Below are 16,506 nucleotides of genomic sequence, written 5' to 3'. Positions count from 1 at the left end.
TTGCTCTCTTACCGCTACGAAAATACCGCTCCAGAGGCGTAATTTGGTCACCTATCCATTTGGGCAAGCCCCTCAATCTACCAGTAAAAACAGTGAGCAGCAAGAAACGCCAACACTCATCGCCCGAAATTGAAACCGTACATGCGCCGCTCCCTGCGACCTTCGCAGGAGTGTGTCATCATTGCGCTCCAGCCTGCTCCTCAGACACCCGCGCGCTTTCCTAGCAACACCACGCCGAGGCCGCGGCAGCACACTTAGCTTGTGCCGGTCCTTTGCTCCCTACTCGCCTCTTCTCCCCTCTGTCATTTCCCCTCCCCTCTGATCTCGCGAGAGCACGTGCCGTCGTCCCGCGCTCAGCCTCCCAATATCCCGTTCACTTCCTGCTTCAGCGCGCTCGTAGGCTCGACTGGCGCCCGCGTCTCCCTCGAGGTTCGAAGCCGTCGATGCAGTCGCCTGGCCGCGGCGGCAGCTAGCACGCAACCATCGCGCCACGACGGCCGGCGAATGCTAGAATGCTGACTGCGGTGCACGCGTGGCATTCCGGTCGCGAGAAACCCGCGAGGCCACACTGGCCAGCACGCCGAGGTTAAGCCGCACAAAGAAAAACACACCTACGATCGGGCACGCTTTGGGCGAGAGGAAGATTGCGGCGGGATATGATGTGCACTCTTGCGTGCTTGTGTGAATTTTGAATTAGCGTTTAGGGTTTACGGTGATAGCGTAAACACTATAGCAGTTAAACAGAAGAGGTTCATTGTGTGCGTGCATTCGGTAGTTACGATAACAACAGCCATGATCGTGGACCCCAAGAGCATGAAGCCCGACGACGCGACGTGGGTGCTTACGTCGTCTTTTGTCATCTTCACTATGCAGACAGGTGAGTGAGTCGCGCATTGGGGACACTGCTCTCTCTAGACAGGGCCCATGTATTTCCGAAGATAATACGTACTGCTGGCTCATTGATTACCTGCGGTACTTCAATCACGGTCACTTTTACTTTTGTTTCTTATCGTTGCCTGGGCCAATGTCTCGGTCGGTGCGAATTTAATGACTCATATGTCAGAGGAGAATGACAAATCTGCGCGAACGGCAAAGAAATAATTGTTCCTTGAGAGTTCGCTTATTGCTATGGAGTCTGAAAACGTTTTCACTCACTCTCCCCTTTACAGGGCTTCATACTTGTTTACTTTTACAAGCACTGTGTTTTTTTTTTGTTTTTTTCAGTTTCCTGAATAAAACTGTACGTCAAAACGCTCCACAGTATGGCAGACTGAAAACTGTGGCTTAGTTTTTGTTTTTAAGGGCCACAAGAGCAATAAATAACGAATCTGATTCCCTCCTCCTCCCTGAACGGTTCTGCGAGGCCTTTCAGTTGTTTCATAAGGCTAGAGGAGATTACTACGCTTTTCTTTCACAATACATGCTTTTCTCTCAACTGCAATTTGAGGCATTCCGTTAGTCGCGAATTGTGTTCGATGAACGTGCAGAGCAATACTACCGCGGTTTTCATTTCGTTTTGCATCATATAAGATCCTCAAGATTAAGAATTCAGAAACATTTATTTGTTGCCTTTACTGAGATATGTGTGACTTGGCTAAGGGAAGAGAACTTTAATTGTTCTGCCCAGTACAAAATAATACAATTGCGGAATAACTGCGAAGTGTAGAAAATATTTCTTTCCTTTTTTTGGTAATGATATTGATACGGACAAATAGTCTTGCCAGCTTTCGTGAGCGACATAGCTATGGGCTTTAACAAAAGCTGTTACTGAGAGGCGTGGAAGTCTTCATGACAGTCTTGACAAAATCTGGCTCCTAAATACAGAGCGTGTCCATTTCAGAAATGATTACTGTTAAGTAATACTAGTAAGCTTACTTTGAACTATCCCTGTAAGACATACCAACAAAAAAAGAGTGACGATGTTTGATATCACTGCTTACTTCATTTTCGCGACACCTCCAATTAGTGCTGGTTTTTAATAACGTCCGTTTTGGTCTGGAATCTAATAGCTGAAGCGCACCTAATCGATTACTTGTGTTATTTGCTCAAGCATCCCAATGCTAGATGTACCCATGTCTCCTGTCTTTCGCTTACATGTCGCGGTTGGGCAGCAAAGCCCTTTGATATTGCGCCTTGCGAATGGTCACTGCAACTCTCCCAAAGGAGGATTTCTATAAGGCTAAATTAACTCGTACGTTCAAAGCACTCTTACGTAACCGAGTTATCGGTGTTACGTGTAGGCTTCGGACTGCTGGAGTCCGGCTGCGTGTCCAAGAAAAATGAAGTGAACATCCTAATGAAGAACGCCGTGGACGTGGTATTGGGCGGTCTTACCTACTGGAGCGTCGGCTACGGCCTGCAGAATGGCCGTGGTCCAGGCACCAACCCTTTCTGTGGCGTCGGCTCCTTCTTCCTGGACGCCAGCTCTGAGGTGATGGGCGAGGAGTTCGCCATGTTCATCTTCCAGTTGTCGTTCGCCACCACCGCTACCACCATCGTGTCTGGCGCAATGGCCGAACGCACCAACTTCCACGCGTACTGCCTCTTCTCCGCACTGAGTACGCTCATGTACTGCATACCCGCCGGCTGGGTCTGGAGTGGCCACGGCTTCCTGAACCGCATCGGCGTCATCGACTTCGCCGGATCGGCCTGCGTACACCTGCTGGGAGGCACGTCGGGACTCGTCTCGGCTCTGGTGCTGGGGCCGAGGCTAAGCTGGGACCGGCACAGCAGACCACGCATGGGAAACCCCACCAACGCCATGATCGGAGCATTCACTCTCTGGTGGGCGCATTGCTGAGTCAATGGGCACAGTCGGCCTGGAAATACTTTTATTCCATGTTATTTGCCTGTTTCCACGATTTTGTGCTATGGTTTAGTTGCTATTTTGGCATATATATACACAGCCTTGCCTGCTCATTGCGCTAATAAAAGACTTGCCGCTTCTAATTAGTCTCAATCTCAATACGGGTAACCTCCTAACAATAGGATGCCACGATAGCAAAGCTCGGAGAACGACTTTTCCCAGACACCTTCTGTAAGAAAAGGCCCCATAAAGAACGGCAAATGGTAAGCCGTTTTGACTTGTAATCGATCTGCTCCAGCTTCAGCATGAGCTTTACCGGCTAGAGGCGGTCGTCTAGATGTCACACTGCCTCGTCGCAATGAAATAAATGTCTTTCGCAGTGTATGAATCTTGCAGAGTGAGGTAATGGCCCCTTCAAGGCAGGCAATGAAATGTCGCCAAAGAAAACAAGAAGCTATTTGGGCCTCCGCCTTACTCCGCCTTGCGTACAGGAGGTGCGAGGTTCGATCCCCAGTTCTATCGGGCTCACACCGGTGTTGCAATGGTTGCAAGCATTTCCCTGGCTTAGTGCTCGGATTTACTGGAGTGCAATGCTTAAAAATGAGCATTTGACCGGACCTTGTGTAGAGAAAAGTTGCCCCGTGTTATGGCGCTCTTTTTCTTAAGCCAAACACCATAAAATTTCATAACCTTGATCATAATCACCAAGAAAGAAAAAAGTAACGTAAGCTAGAGTCGAATGAACTTGCCAAAATTTGGAAGCAGCCTCTTTGTTTAAAAAAAAAAAGAATAGCAGCAAACTTTTGCTGGAAGAAAAACACGCGCAGAAAACAAAAGTTTTGGATAATATTTTTGTAGTCTTTGTGGGCGCCTTTTGAATTTGAATCTGCGGTTTTCCACGCCATGCACTGCATTTGTTCTCGCTTCTCGATCATGTCGTCGCCTAAAAACACTCAGCTGTTATATTCCGTAGAACTTGCCTATATAAATTTTTTTTTTCTTGCACAAAGCAGCCCAAATGTTTTATCTGGAGGAAAGATTCCGTCAGCGGATACTTCAATAAGAGCGACTTTTATGGCATGATCAAAAGGTCTTCTAGCACGCAGAAAGACAGCCACTAAATAACAGCTTTTTTTTAGGACCGTAAAATCTGTAAAATGTGTATCTGTAAAACTTCCTTTTCCCAAGGATAATAATGAGCGCGAATTAATTCACATGAATATTTCATCATAAGACATAGTTACATATTATTTTCCATATTATTTTCTTTCTCCAGGTGGGGTTCACTCGTCTTCAACAGTGGCAGCACATTTGGCATATCGGACGAAAAATGGCACTTCGCAGCCAGGTACAACATTTCAGAGTTGCCATTTTCGCTATTTGAGTGCTTTGTGCGTTACTACGTTCCACTAAATTCTCTTTAGTTTCGTCGTTTGTGTTTGTCGAGTTCTCTCGGAACATCTGCATGCGATTGTTTTCTTAGCATGTGCTGTTTAGCAGCACGTCAATGATTGTTATCGGTCTCATTAAGCAGCTCTTAGAAATGATCTGACATAGCAAAATAAATGGACTTATCTTGAGCCACATTGGAAAGAAATACTAAAACTTTGTTTCATGGAACAAAGCATTTCTGTATGTTTTTGGGGCGCGCATGCACAGTTGATGTCCCGCCTGCTTTTCTCCAGTCAATTCGTAACCCACACGGTAAGTTACTGAACATAGTCGAAGATACAAAAGCTGAATTACGAGGGCATTACTGTAACGAGTTCGTAACACATAACCGAAGAATCTGTAGGAACCACAGGATGGTGCATGGAGAGAACTCAGAGTGGTTATATTGTCTCTTCCATTTTCCTGAGGCTCCTACTCGTTTTCCAGTCGTATTAAGAACTAAGGGAGTGTTCAGGTTTCCCCTCGCTCCCACCCACTCTCTTCCACCTCACCAGGTTTGTGCAATGATATGGAACAGAACAAGTATTCGAATCGACGCTGGCTGCGGAAAATATGTCTCGCGGGGGAATTGCTCAACATTCATTCCTTTTTTTCCACTGCTTCTTACTTTCATTCGTTTTCTATAACACTACGTGATCATCCTAAAGGTTTCTGTTGATATGAAGGTCTGGTTGAAAGCATTTATTTATATAGATAAGAACTAGAAAAGCGCAAATGAAGCATGTTTTCCACTCAGTAACGCACCGCTTCCGTTATGATTTTTTTTTTAAGGTTTTTGTATTACCCTTGCTGCCGACTTATGAAGTCTGCTAAAGTATCGCTAGAGCTTGATGAGGGAAAAGCAAGATAAACAACGGTACGAAATGCTATTTTTTAAATATCTTACTATAATGACTCTGATTTCCCGCCTTCTTTAGTCAGGTGGCGAATAAAGCACTTCAGCGTGGTACGTCTCTCTGAAGCAGGCATCTGTGTGTTGTGCGATGTCAGTGCAGGTTAAAGGACCATAGGTGGTCCAAATTTCAGAAGCCCTCCACTACAACGTCTCTCATAGCTTGAGTAGCTTTGGGACGTTAAATCCCACAAACCAACCAACGTGACTCTGCAGAAAGTTTCGTCTCGGTATTTGCGACAGTTTCACGGCAAAGAAATCGACAAAATGTTCGCTCCACACGATTTCAAGGAATTCATCTTCCTATTCTTTATTTACATTTGACAGATATTTTAAGCGATATGTGGGCAATAAATGTCCTATATAAGCGAAACGTAAAAAAGCCACTCAGTTAAACGTCCCCAGGCCACCCAGGCTTTGCTTTTTCCCGTGTGGTGGGGCCCTTATGTTAATTATGGAGCTAAAACGCTTGCAGTGGTGGGGACGACAGTTTCCTCCCTTTAGAAGATTATAGCTTCAGAGGAACATGCAGTTCTGAACTAATCAGCTTGCTTGCAGACCCTATTTTCTGAAAACCCCTGACGAATTCCCCTCGCAATCACTTCTGCTGCTACCTGTATATTTTGGCCCATACTATGAGCTGAAATGTGTTTTGGGGTCATTCTAGAAGAAGTTGTCAGTTTTGTGTTCAAGCTCTAATCTCATCATTTAGGTATCGGTAACTGTGGATGGTTATAAGAATCAGATGACAGTAAATACAACTAAGTACCGTTTCTTTTCTTCAAAACATTTTTGAAAATGCTTTGGAGTGTTTTAGGGGTTGTGCACTGGCCAAACAAGTATTTTTATCTCTTGATTTGGAAATGACAGAGCCACGCCTAAGACAGGCTCTGAAAAGCGAACACTCTGCATTTGTAATAAACGGTTCCTCTCACCATTCATTCCATGATATTTCTAGAGCTGGTTGCCCTGTCCTTGATACTGCCTCAGGCTAGCTAAGACGAGCTTCCAATGCTACGTAGGACTATTTCATTATTGCACAACTAATTAACCTTAGTCTTACTTGAACCCATGTTACAAAAAAATTTTTACTTCGCGCATTCCTGAAAAAATTAGAAAATTTACAAATAACTTTGGGAGGACGTCATTCATTTGCTAAATATAGATTGCAGACGACTGTCGCAACAATTCTTTTTTTTTTTTTTTCATTGTAAAGCTTGCTTCAGATTTGAGTTTACTGGAAAGTCTATGAGGCCGCACCCATTTTTGTGCCGTACTTGACAACCTCAAAAAGCTAGTGACAAAGTATCTAACGTTCTGCTGTTAGATAACCAAAGTAAGACAGTGAGCTGTTCGGAACCCCGAGCTTCACGATAGAGCCTCTGTGGTTTACCAGCGTATTTATGGGTTTGACCCGGGAAAAGGGCAATCATTCCCTTTAGTGAGGTTGGCTGTCGGCGGTAAGCATTAAGAGCGCTGATAGTGGATGGAAAACACTTATCCGATAACAACAATCCTATACATAAAAGCATACAAACTTTTTTCTTTTCTTTTCTTGTTTTTTACGGGCACATCTCTTTTCATAGTACTGTTGCGTATAAGAAAGCCCTGTGTCTTCTGTTATGCTGCTGCAGGAGTAACCACATCGTTTTCCTCTTTTTATTAGGTCGGCAGTCTCGACAATCAATTCTTCCATCGGTGGAGGACTCGTAGGCACGATTGCAACGTTAGTATATATTTATTATTGAAGCTAGCGAAATCTATTTAGCAAAAACAAATGAGTGCACATTAATGCAGTTCCTGCCACGGCTCATATTCTTTTTCGCTCTCTTAGCTACTTGGTTCACAAGAGCTTCGACATTGAAGATATCATCACTTCTATTCTCGGATCGCTGGTGTCGATAACAGGTAAGTTGCGGTACACTATGTTTAGCGAGTTTCAATACTTTTCCACGGTGCCAAACCATTTCTTTTTATTTAGCATGGATAAGGTTTGACGTATAGGATCACGCGAAGTTTTAACTCAGGTTGTGGTCATCTAATCAGTGGTTTTACAAAAGCAAAGACCAAAATGAAACGTGTCTGATCTTAAGCGGCAGTTCAATTGATGCTTTTGTTCACCAGCACTATTTCACATCTAAATAAACAACGGCTGTAATCTTTATTCGCCAGATAGCGCCGCCGCTAATTAATCAGTAAGTTTATTCTTCAAAGTTGTAAGAACATTTCATCATCGGGAAGCGTTAAGCAGGCCACTCGCGACAACCAGTGATGCAAAAGCGAAACCTCCAACAAGCTGCGACTTATAGTGAGAAGAAAAAATATCGCGGTACAATTCGTCTGACCCTCAGGCTATATTATAGCCATATCTATCTACAGATCTATGCATTCCGAGCGGACACAGAGTATGCGAAGAGCTGCATAACACCCGGTTAGGTAGTTCAAAGCAGAAAATCATTAGACGCGAATTAGATGGGCCGGCTTCCGATAAAAGGCTGCTTTCCAATCCCGTGGCACCCAACACAGCCGGCTCGGCCTTCTACCGTTCTTGGGAGGCCCTGCTCATCGGCGCCGTGGGTGGCCTGTGCACGACGCCCGTGCCCTCCCTGCTTCGACGCTGGCTGAGCGTAGACGACCCGGTGAACGCGGCGGCCATCCACGGTGTGGGCGGCCTCTGGGGCATGCTGGCCGTGGGCCTCTTCCTAGACACCACGCGGTACCAGGGGCTGCGCCAGCACCGCCGAGGCCTCTTCAAAGGGGGCGGTGCAAACCTGCTGGGCATCCAGCTAGCCGCATGCCTCACCATTGTCGTCTGGAGCGCCGGAGTCACTTTCCTCGTGCTCAAGGTCACAACCGCGGATAGATTATTCGCTTCAACGGATACAGTTAATCACAAAACTGCGTTAAACTAGATGGATGAGAGAGGAAACATGGAGACAGCTATGATCTTAGAATACCGCGCGCAGAAGCAGTCAAGGGGGGTGTCCAAGAAAACTGAACTTTTTCTGTAGAAGTCCCGTCCGACGGTGACATATTTGTTATGCATTCTTAAGCGCAAAATTATCTAACTCATATTCTCGGTAAGTTCAGGAGAGCCTCTTTCGGAAATCATGGCCAACCTGAGGCCTCTCATGTAGCCGAAGTTGACAGAAATCTTCGGAACCTCGCATGGTAGGCAGTAGAAAAAAAATACACCACACCATAGCACCGTCTTCAGCGTATTTAGCAGCAAAATGCCTAGACCTACACAGCTGCTGGTTACCACCGTCTATGAGCCATCTTCGATACTCAATACTTAATTCAATCAATCAATCAATCAATCAATCAATCAATCAATCAATCAATCAATCAATCAATCAATCAATCAAATGTACTTTGGGCTTACACTTGCGCTTGCCGACGAGACAGGCCACATTTCCTTTCTTGTTGCAATTTTCCAGTTCATCAACAAAGTGACGCCGTTAAGAATGCGTCCAGGCGACGAGCTGTTAGGCGCAGACTTTGTGGAGCATTGCATCGAACATCGAGACAGCGCTGACTCGCCGGTGCCTCATCTCCACCGAGACATGAGCTCTGAGACCGAGCCCGCTGATGCAAGCCTGCTTCCCGAAGAAGATGACTGCACGGCCTACCGAAAGGTGCTTAGCGCGCTTGTAGCATGAATTGCCTGACCCTGCCTTAATGCAGCATCGTTCAAGCATGTGTTTAGTATCTGGGATATCCGTGGGAGGACAGTACGCAGGCTCAAGAAAGACAGGTAGCGGGGTGCGTGAAATTGCGTCTTCTTGCGTTCCGTGTGTTTCTCATCATGTTCTCGACTTAGCGCATCTAACTCAACTACAGAGTATTGCCGAGAGCGTTTTGTACTCATGATACCAGGATTACATCTAAGATTCGGTGCATATCAAACGCACATTTAAATGGCCTAAATTTGGGCGGTATTATTGACTTAATGTTCTTACGAGCGCTGCACTAAGAGCCCTATAGCTAATGCATGCATCTGTTATTTCGCTATTTTATCAGCGAATAGTCTTTTTTTTTTCTTCCAAGCACAGAGCTGTCTGCTTTACACGAGTGCCTCATGCTTCTTTCACTTTTATTGTTTTTTATCTATGGCTTCGTTTCGCGAGTTGTCTTTTCTGTCGAAGAAAGCGCGAGTTGCGTCCGTTCCGGGAAGTTTTCAGTTTGCTCATCTCATTCTCGCTGTCATTTTTTTTTTTTTAGCGCCTATGTGCTGTATGATGTCACCGCAAGTTAAGATAACCAAGCCCATTCATTTCTCTCGTTACGCCGCAGGTTACTTTTTTAGCCAGCACTATATTCAAGGCTCTAAGAATTTGAAACCCACAAAAGATCATTGCTAATGGGAGTGCTCACAACTCCCGGTTGCACAATCCCCCCTCCCCAACACAACTCACATGGGAGGCCGCCTTCACATGCGCATGCGCGAAGAAACTACTATGGCATTTCGAATGGACTAATTATACTGGTTAAGGCAACGATACGCCCTGAACTGAGGGGGGCGAGCAGGTTATAGGCGTCTCGTGGATCCCTGAGACAAAGTTTTTCACCATCACTAAGGTGGTTGAGACTAATCGTGAAGCCTCTAAAAGTAAAAAATAAATAAATAAAAAGTCATGCTTATATGCGCCGTTTCGTCCTAAAGGTACCACGCTTCACCACTTCCTTCTGACTCTGTATAGTTTAGAGCTTACGGCTTCCGTAAAAATCAGTATGTATTAAGCGTTAAGTTGGGGCTTCTGGTCACCTTTACCGTTATGTAGAGAGACACAAGGCACTTTATCATACGGGACAACCTTACCGTACAACCCCTACCTAAAAATATGCACCCTGTTCACCATAAGGCACGACGAGAAGCTCGAGCCAAGGCGTTACACAAAGCACACGAGACTGACACCGAAGCGGCCTACGTAGACGCGGCAGAATACAGTCACCCCACGGCATATGTCATCAGTGTGATTTCTTATAACTTCAATTACATAGTTTCTGCCTCTGTCAAAGCAAAAACGTCGACAGATGCCGAAGAGGCAGCCATAGCGTTAGCCATCTCCTCTTCCACTGCCACACTCATTTTCAGCGATTCTAAAACGGCCATTCGAAATTTCGCAAGAGGGAAAATACACCCAGTCGCCCATCAAATCTTAACCTCTGGCTCCACAGCTCCCCGACCCATTCACATCGTCTGGGTACCAGGCCATGCAGGCAACCCCGGTAAAGGGGCAGCTCACTCAACTGCTCAAACGCACGTCAACCCAGCGAGGCGTACCGAAGACTGGGGAAGCACGCGGGACAGACTTCTCACCTATCATGACATAACACTTCGCTACCGAGAACATCGACTCTTATATCCCCCACCTCGCACCTCTCTCTCAAAACCCCAACAAATAATCTGGCGACAGCTACAAGCCAGAACCTTTCCCTCCCCAGCTTGGTTGGCCTTGGCACACCCGGGCCAGTACGACTCCACATGCTCTCTATGTGGCGTACCTAGAGCCACCTTCAATCACATAATGTTTCTATGCGAAGATTTGAAGCCACCGCCCCAATGGGGTCTCACGGACCAAGAGGGTTGGTAGATCGCGGTCTCCAGCACGGACCCGCGGTCGCTTCCAGGCACGGCCTGACAGACACCAGCCGGGATCAGGAACCACATCAACCTTTGTAATGTACCCTGGTTCCCACAATAAATGTTTTACCACCACCACCACCACTTTATCACAGTGCTCAGCAAAAAAACCGTACATCCTGTTTACTTTTGTCAAAGACGGTGCCATTCTATGTTTTAACGTTGTTCGCCCTGAATGATGCGGAATCTGCATTTTATGCTACAGGAGGACCTCCCCGAAGAATGCAAGCGCATGGATAGCGCCTCCAGCACAGACGACGTGTCTCCGGTGCGCGTCGCTTCGCCCGGCTTCCAGCGCAGTGCCCCTTTCTGGGAGGCCATGAGCGCCGAGTGCCATGAGGCAATGGATAACAAGGACGCGCTAGCCCAGCAGGAGATGACTATCCGCCTGGTGGCCAATTACAGGAGCAACTGCACCATCGCCTAGCCCGGCGTCGCTGCCGCAGGGGGCGGCTCCTGGTAGCCTCTTGACCGCAGGTTCACGAACGGGGTAGGGCGCAAGCGAGAGCATGACGCTGACCATATTATCTAATCCTAGCAACGAGGACTAAATTCACACACCCGATATGTCCACATCAATATGCGTTACTTGTTATCCAATTCTCTGCACCGTCTGGCTGTTCTCGGAACATTATTGTACAACACGGGCGTTTTATTATCAGGAAAAACGGATTGTTTGCCCATACGGATTCACACGACGCACAATTTATATTGACCCACGGATCAAGCGTCATGGTATGTGCCACTTCCGCTCCAGTGTCTGACCCACGTACGGAAATACGTAGCGCACATACCTGATCCGATTATCACCATCTCCTTCGACCTTCGCCCCTGGAGGGCGCGGGGAAGGAATTAAGCCCATGCAAAGGCTGTCACCGCGCTACACTCATGAACATCGCTATAACCAAGCGCGAGTCTCACGGAGCGAGTGACGTCACTAAATGCCTGGTCCAGATATTCCGCAGTGCTCCGTGGGCCCATTACACCCCTTTGTCAGATTCCGTGCCGCCTATCTCCACATTCCACCCCAGAAGTTGTTAAGATATTTTGCCGTCCATGTTCTCGTGCATGTTACAGCTGTTTGGGAACATTTTTCCTGTTCGATACCAGAATTTTCTTGTCTATCTTGCAAAAAAACTTTTCCGATGGACGTATAGCAACGCCGACGCTACTTAATAGTTGAAACATGTACCATCGTGTTGGTTAAAAACTACAAACAGGGTGTTTTGGCCTACATTCTTAATCTATTCTATTAATAGTTGTAAATATTGGCAGTCTCTTTCGTGAGCACTGAGAATGCAGCAATGACCATAAGCGACAGCGAAATGCACTCGACAGTCGCTATAAGGATATGCGTCTGAACACTGTAACAAGAGCATATTGTTAAATCAGCTGAAAAACCGTACGGTCTTACCATAGCCATCTCTCATGTACGCTCCGAAGAAAAGACAAAACAAACAAGAACAAAACTTCCAGACGGTGTAACACACACACACACACACACACACACACACACACACACACACACACACACACACACACACACACACACACACACACACACACACACACACACACACACACACGCACACGCACACGCACACGCACACGCACACGCACACACACACACACACACACACACACACACACACACACACACACACACACACACACACACGCGCGAAGGCAGTTGCTATCAGTGATCCCTCATTGCATATATAAGTGTCCCCGACAACTGCGTACGCAGAGAAGCATTGCACTGATCTCGGTGTTCATACATGCCCCAGGATTCGCAAACGCCTTTTTAACCTTTCTCCTTCGCCGTTCGTATTATACTCGCCGCAGCATTGAACGGCATTACATGATTCCGTCCTTGTGAAACTATGTAGTTGTATTAAAAAAAAAAAAAAGAAACATCACAGCTGTCATATCCTGAAACGCACCCTCTTGTTCGAGGTTATATTGGTGCTTTCTTCTACGGTTACACTGTACTCAACCTTTATGTGCACCTTATGCTGAGAAGGAACTTTGTTGTTGTCATATGTTTCTTTTGGCAGCCATGTCATAAAGACAAGAAAACCAGACGAACATAGCAGACGTTGCTGTCTTTTAAAGAACACACAGTCCTACTGGTGCTACGTTTGTGCCAAATTCAGCTGTGTTTGCAGGTTGTATATACAGTGTTTACCTTGTTGATGAAATGGCTTCTAATTCGCGCCGGTATTGTCGGTTATACCTTGTTGTAAATATCTGTGACCGAGTATTTGTCATTTGTCGTTCCGAGTGGTGTTACTTCATTATCAATTTTTGCTACCAGCTTAGCAGCTCGTGGATAGTGACGTGAATTTATTCAACAACGCAGTGCCCCGCAGTACAACAATTTCTCACCTTTCTTGGCTACCCTGAAAAAGGTTATATTTTTGCATCTCATGTGGTGATTGCTATTATTCCTTTACTGTCAGGACAGCACAAGCTAAACGCGATTTAAAAATTAAGCCCAGGTAATTAAAGAATTGTTGGACAATCGTTGATTGAATTGCTATGGGGAGAAATAAACTTTAGCCAGTAACCACACCACGTCATTGTAACTCAGACACTCCCTCTCGTGGCAGTAAATGTGTACATGGGGCCAGCCGTTTTGTACGTGATTGATATTCAGTGCTCTGGCTCCATTCGTCGTACTTAATGAAGCGTGCTTAAGCTGTCCATGCTGGTCATTATGCATTGTTCTTAGTAACGTGGTGTTCGATGTCAATGTATTGCAATTTCCTCGTATCATTATATGCGATTTGGCTGTATTTATCACATTAAAGAAAGTGACCGAAACAACAGTGCCCTACTTTCTTTTCTTGCTGATAACAATTCCTGAGCAGCGCGTAGCATCGCAACAAAAAGTTGAGAAGGGTTCAACGCTGCTGGATCTAATATGGTGCGAAAGCATTAGCTGCGGGTGACAGAGCTTCTTCTTCTTCTTCTTCGCGGCTGTTCAAGGTCATTCGTGACTATGGCCACGGACTACGAGACGGGCCGGAACCTGGCATAGTTTTGCTTTCGCAATAAAAGTACGGTGCTGAACTTGCTGAATAGTTTTTCTTTTTGTACTTTGAGGTTTAGTTAGGGTTCCGAGCACTTTGTCGCTATCTTGAACAGGCTCACCGCGTTGGCTGAGAAGATTCCGTGTTCGGTCGATAATTCCGTGGTTCATGTTCTCCGGCTGATGATTCGATCTCGGCCGGCGTGGCTTTATTTCTGTGCAGGTAATATACAAAAATAATGGGGAACACGTAAGCCCCGCCTTTAAGGACATGACGTGGCAGCTTTAACGGCTCCCGCCTGCCACTCCCCTTGCGGGTCCTCTTTCGCGTACATGCTTTCTCTACCTGCTTGAAATCACTAATCTTTTAATCTGTGCCTGTGTTATCTCACTTATACTCATCAGCACTTTATGTAGAAGACCACCCAACTCAGACATAAAACCACACTTTAACGAAGCCGCATGGCTCAAGGGTAACGATATCTGATTCGGGGTCCATCATCGGGAGAACCCATAGTTAAGAGTTCCTGCCAACGCGACCCCCTCACGTGGTCTCGTGAAGTTACACAACTCGAGGACCAATGAGTGCCCGGCCGTGTCACTACAAACTGCGACTTGACATCATGCTCGCGTTTTTTTTTCTCACAACGCTGGATTTTCTGGAGAACTGAGCTTCTAAAGCAATCGTGTTAAACAAGCCCTTTGTTGTTTGATGCTAGCTCATGGTAAAAATCTCCTGATGGTCTAGTTGATCTGACGCTCCTTTGTATAGCAGTGAAGCCCGGGCTGTTTTCGGTATGGAGAGCAGGAATCACACATTAAATAGGACCAGAAACAGATTTATTCAGAACTGGATGCCTCCGCTCAGCTGACGGTCTTGAAGCGGAGTCTGGACGCTGTTGCGATAGATGATCTGTGTGCTTGAGGTGGGAGATGATGACCACAGCTGCAGGCAGCGCAGACGACGGCGGTTTACAGGACAAGATGGATAAACAGTGCCGGCAGTCGTCCCTCGGGATACCACGTTGGGCAAAGATGGTGCCGCGCTGTGTCGACCTCCTCTAGGGTGTCTCTCGCTTTTCTCTGGCCCCCTGTCCTTCTGTGGCTTGTTGCGCGGGGGCGTCTTAAACCTCAATGCAGGGACAGTGAAATTTTTACGTCACCATGCCAATGTACGGAGTCGTCTAAAAGTGCCTCCCCTCTAACGAAGATAGATATGCATTAAGAAGCCACACAAGCCCTACATTACACAATTAGAATTTGCGTTCAGCAATCGCTAGCTTGTCTGCGAATGCTTTCGTTTAAATGCGGAACTGGAAACGGATCACTGATGTCGAGAGAAGAGGCAAAGATCGACACTTGCATACAGAGTCGAGAGCAACGCGGGATGGTCTAGTGGGCTACAGTTGCATAATGAAACCGCAAAAAATATGCGCCCTTCACTTCCCTTCTGTGCCCTTGCCTTTGGTGGGGTGGTGCAAAACAGAAATACGCGCCTGAGTACAAAATATTCATTCTGCCGTGGTTTGTCTGCGTGACTCGATACGCAGCACATACATCGTCATCACCTTTTCATTTACCCAAAGAAAAATGTTGCTTTACTCTCAACTGTAGAATCTATGGTCAATCTACTGTTCGTGATTAATAGTCATGCCACCTGGCTACGCATTTTTGTTCATCCATAGATGTTTCACTGGCAGATCTAGTAACGTCTCGAATCCCCGACCATCCACCCTCATCGAAGACCCTCTTGAAAATTAGTTGACAATATTCCACTTGGTTTTTCTTTTCCTTTAGGCGTCCAAAGTTTGAGAATCTAACATGAACCAAGCGGCCAAATTATTTCGCAAGCACGGAAACAAAATACATTGGAATACCTATAGATCAACACGTGTTGTTCGCCCACGGCCACTGAATAATTTATAATCAAATTTCTTCTCTCATATTGTTTCGATTTCAACTGCCGAACGATGGCTGCGACACATAAGGTGTGTTCAGATCACGTGAGTCATGAAAGTAACTGCAGTGTGACGGCTAATATGTCGCTGATGCGCTGATACGCCATTTAAGTGCGCTGGGGCAACCGTTGCACTGAATTGGAACTACACATCAGCAAATATGGGAGTTTTTGTTTTCGATGTCTCACATTATTAAATAAATTTTACATATCAGAGCCATCGTTCGCTCTTTAAAACCGACAGAGAAACAACATCAAAAAGAAATCTAACAACTAATTATTTGGCGTTTATCGGTAAGAAGAAAAAACGCAAGCAAAAATTTGCTTTCCACGCTTCCGATGATCTCATATGACGGAGAACTGCTCTCGCAAATATAATCGTCATGCGCTCAAGAAAGCTTGTCGCTGTTCTGCTTTTGCTCACTATATTACGACATGAAGCTTGGCACTCTCCCTTCCTTTAGGTGCTTCTACCTAGCGACATTCAAAACAATGCGGTATACTCATATGTGGAGGTGCGTCCATTTTGGCCTAGATAAAATAACCAACAAGATACACGTAGCCTGTCTTCAAACCTTGAATGATGACGCAACACTCAGACAACGTTGCAACTTCATCAGTCAGTTGTGCCATTTTTAGGCTTAGAACATAGCAGACGCCTCTCGTAAAGCTCCCTCTTAGTCATCGATTCAGTAAGATCTACCCCTGCTTAATTTGC

At 46.1% G+C, this 16,506-nt stretch overlaps 2 protein-coding genes across 2 annotated transcripts; both read left to right on the top strand.

The window, feature by feature from the left end:
• Positions 1 to 792: 792 nt before the first annotated feature.
• On the top strand, positions 793 to 8,062 carry LOC146185416 (putative ammonium transporter 3). Its single transcript, XM_084607815.1, has 5 exons — positions 793 to 877; positions 2,241 to 2,784; positions 4,083 to 4,154; positions 6,985 to 7,058; positions 7,677 to 8,062. The coding sequence occupies exons 1-5, from the start codon at positions 793 to 795 to the stop codon at positions 8,060 to 8,062; spliced, it is 1,161 nt and encodes a 386-aa protein (XP_084463941.1).
• A 555-nt stretch (positions 8,063 to 8,617) lies between these two features.
• On the top strand, positions 8,618 to 11,224 carry LOC146185415 (uncharacterized). The gene is made up of 2 exons (XM_084605524.1): positions 8,618 to 8,788; positions 11,003 to 11,224. Exons 1-2 carry the CDS (start codon positions 8,618 to 8,620, stop codon positions 11,222 to 11,224), a joined length of 393 nt encoding a protein of 130 aa, XP_084461650.1.
• The last annotated feature ends 5,282 nt before the right edge of the window (positions 11,225 to 16,506 follow it).

This window comes from Amblyomma maculatum, chromosome 6 (genome assembly GCF_055883805.1).
Source record: "Amblyomma maculatum isolate TAMU_Amacu chromosome 6, ASM5588380v1, whole genome shotgun sequence".
In the NCBI taxonomy this organism is placed as follows: domain Eukaryota; kingdom Metazoa; phylum Arthropoda; class Arachnida; order Ixodida; family Ixodidae; genus Amblyomma; species Amblyomma maculatum.
This window is presented reverse-complemented; position numbering and strand designations above follow the sequence as displayed.

Excerpts from the sequence above, each read along its gene's own strand:
- LOC146185416 (XM_084607815.1), top strand. The coding sequence starts at position 793 with ATGATCGTGGACCCCAAGAGCATGAAGCCCGACGACGCGACGTGGGTG. Across the intron at positions 2,785-4,082 it reads ATCGGAGCATTCACTCTCTG|GTGGGGTTCACTCGTCTTCA; the intron begins GTGGGCGCATTG and ends TTCTTTCTCCAG. Across the intron at positions 4,155-6,984 it reads AAATGGCACTTCGCAGCCAG|CTACTTGGTTCACAAGAGCT; the intron begins GTACAACATTTC and ends TCGCTCTCTTAG.
- LOC146185415 (XM_084605524.1), top strand. The coding sequence starts at position 8,618 with ATGCGTCCAGGCGACGAGCTGTTAGGCGCAGACTTTGTGGAGCATTGC. Across the intron at positions 8,789-11,002 it reads ACTGCACGGCCTACCGAAAG|GAGGACCTCCCCGAAGAATG; the intron begins GTGCTTAGCGCG and ends TTTATGCTACAG.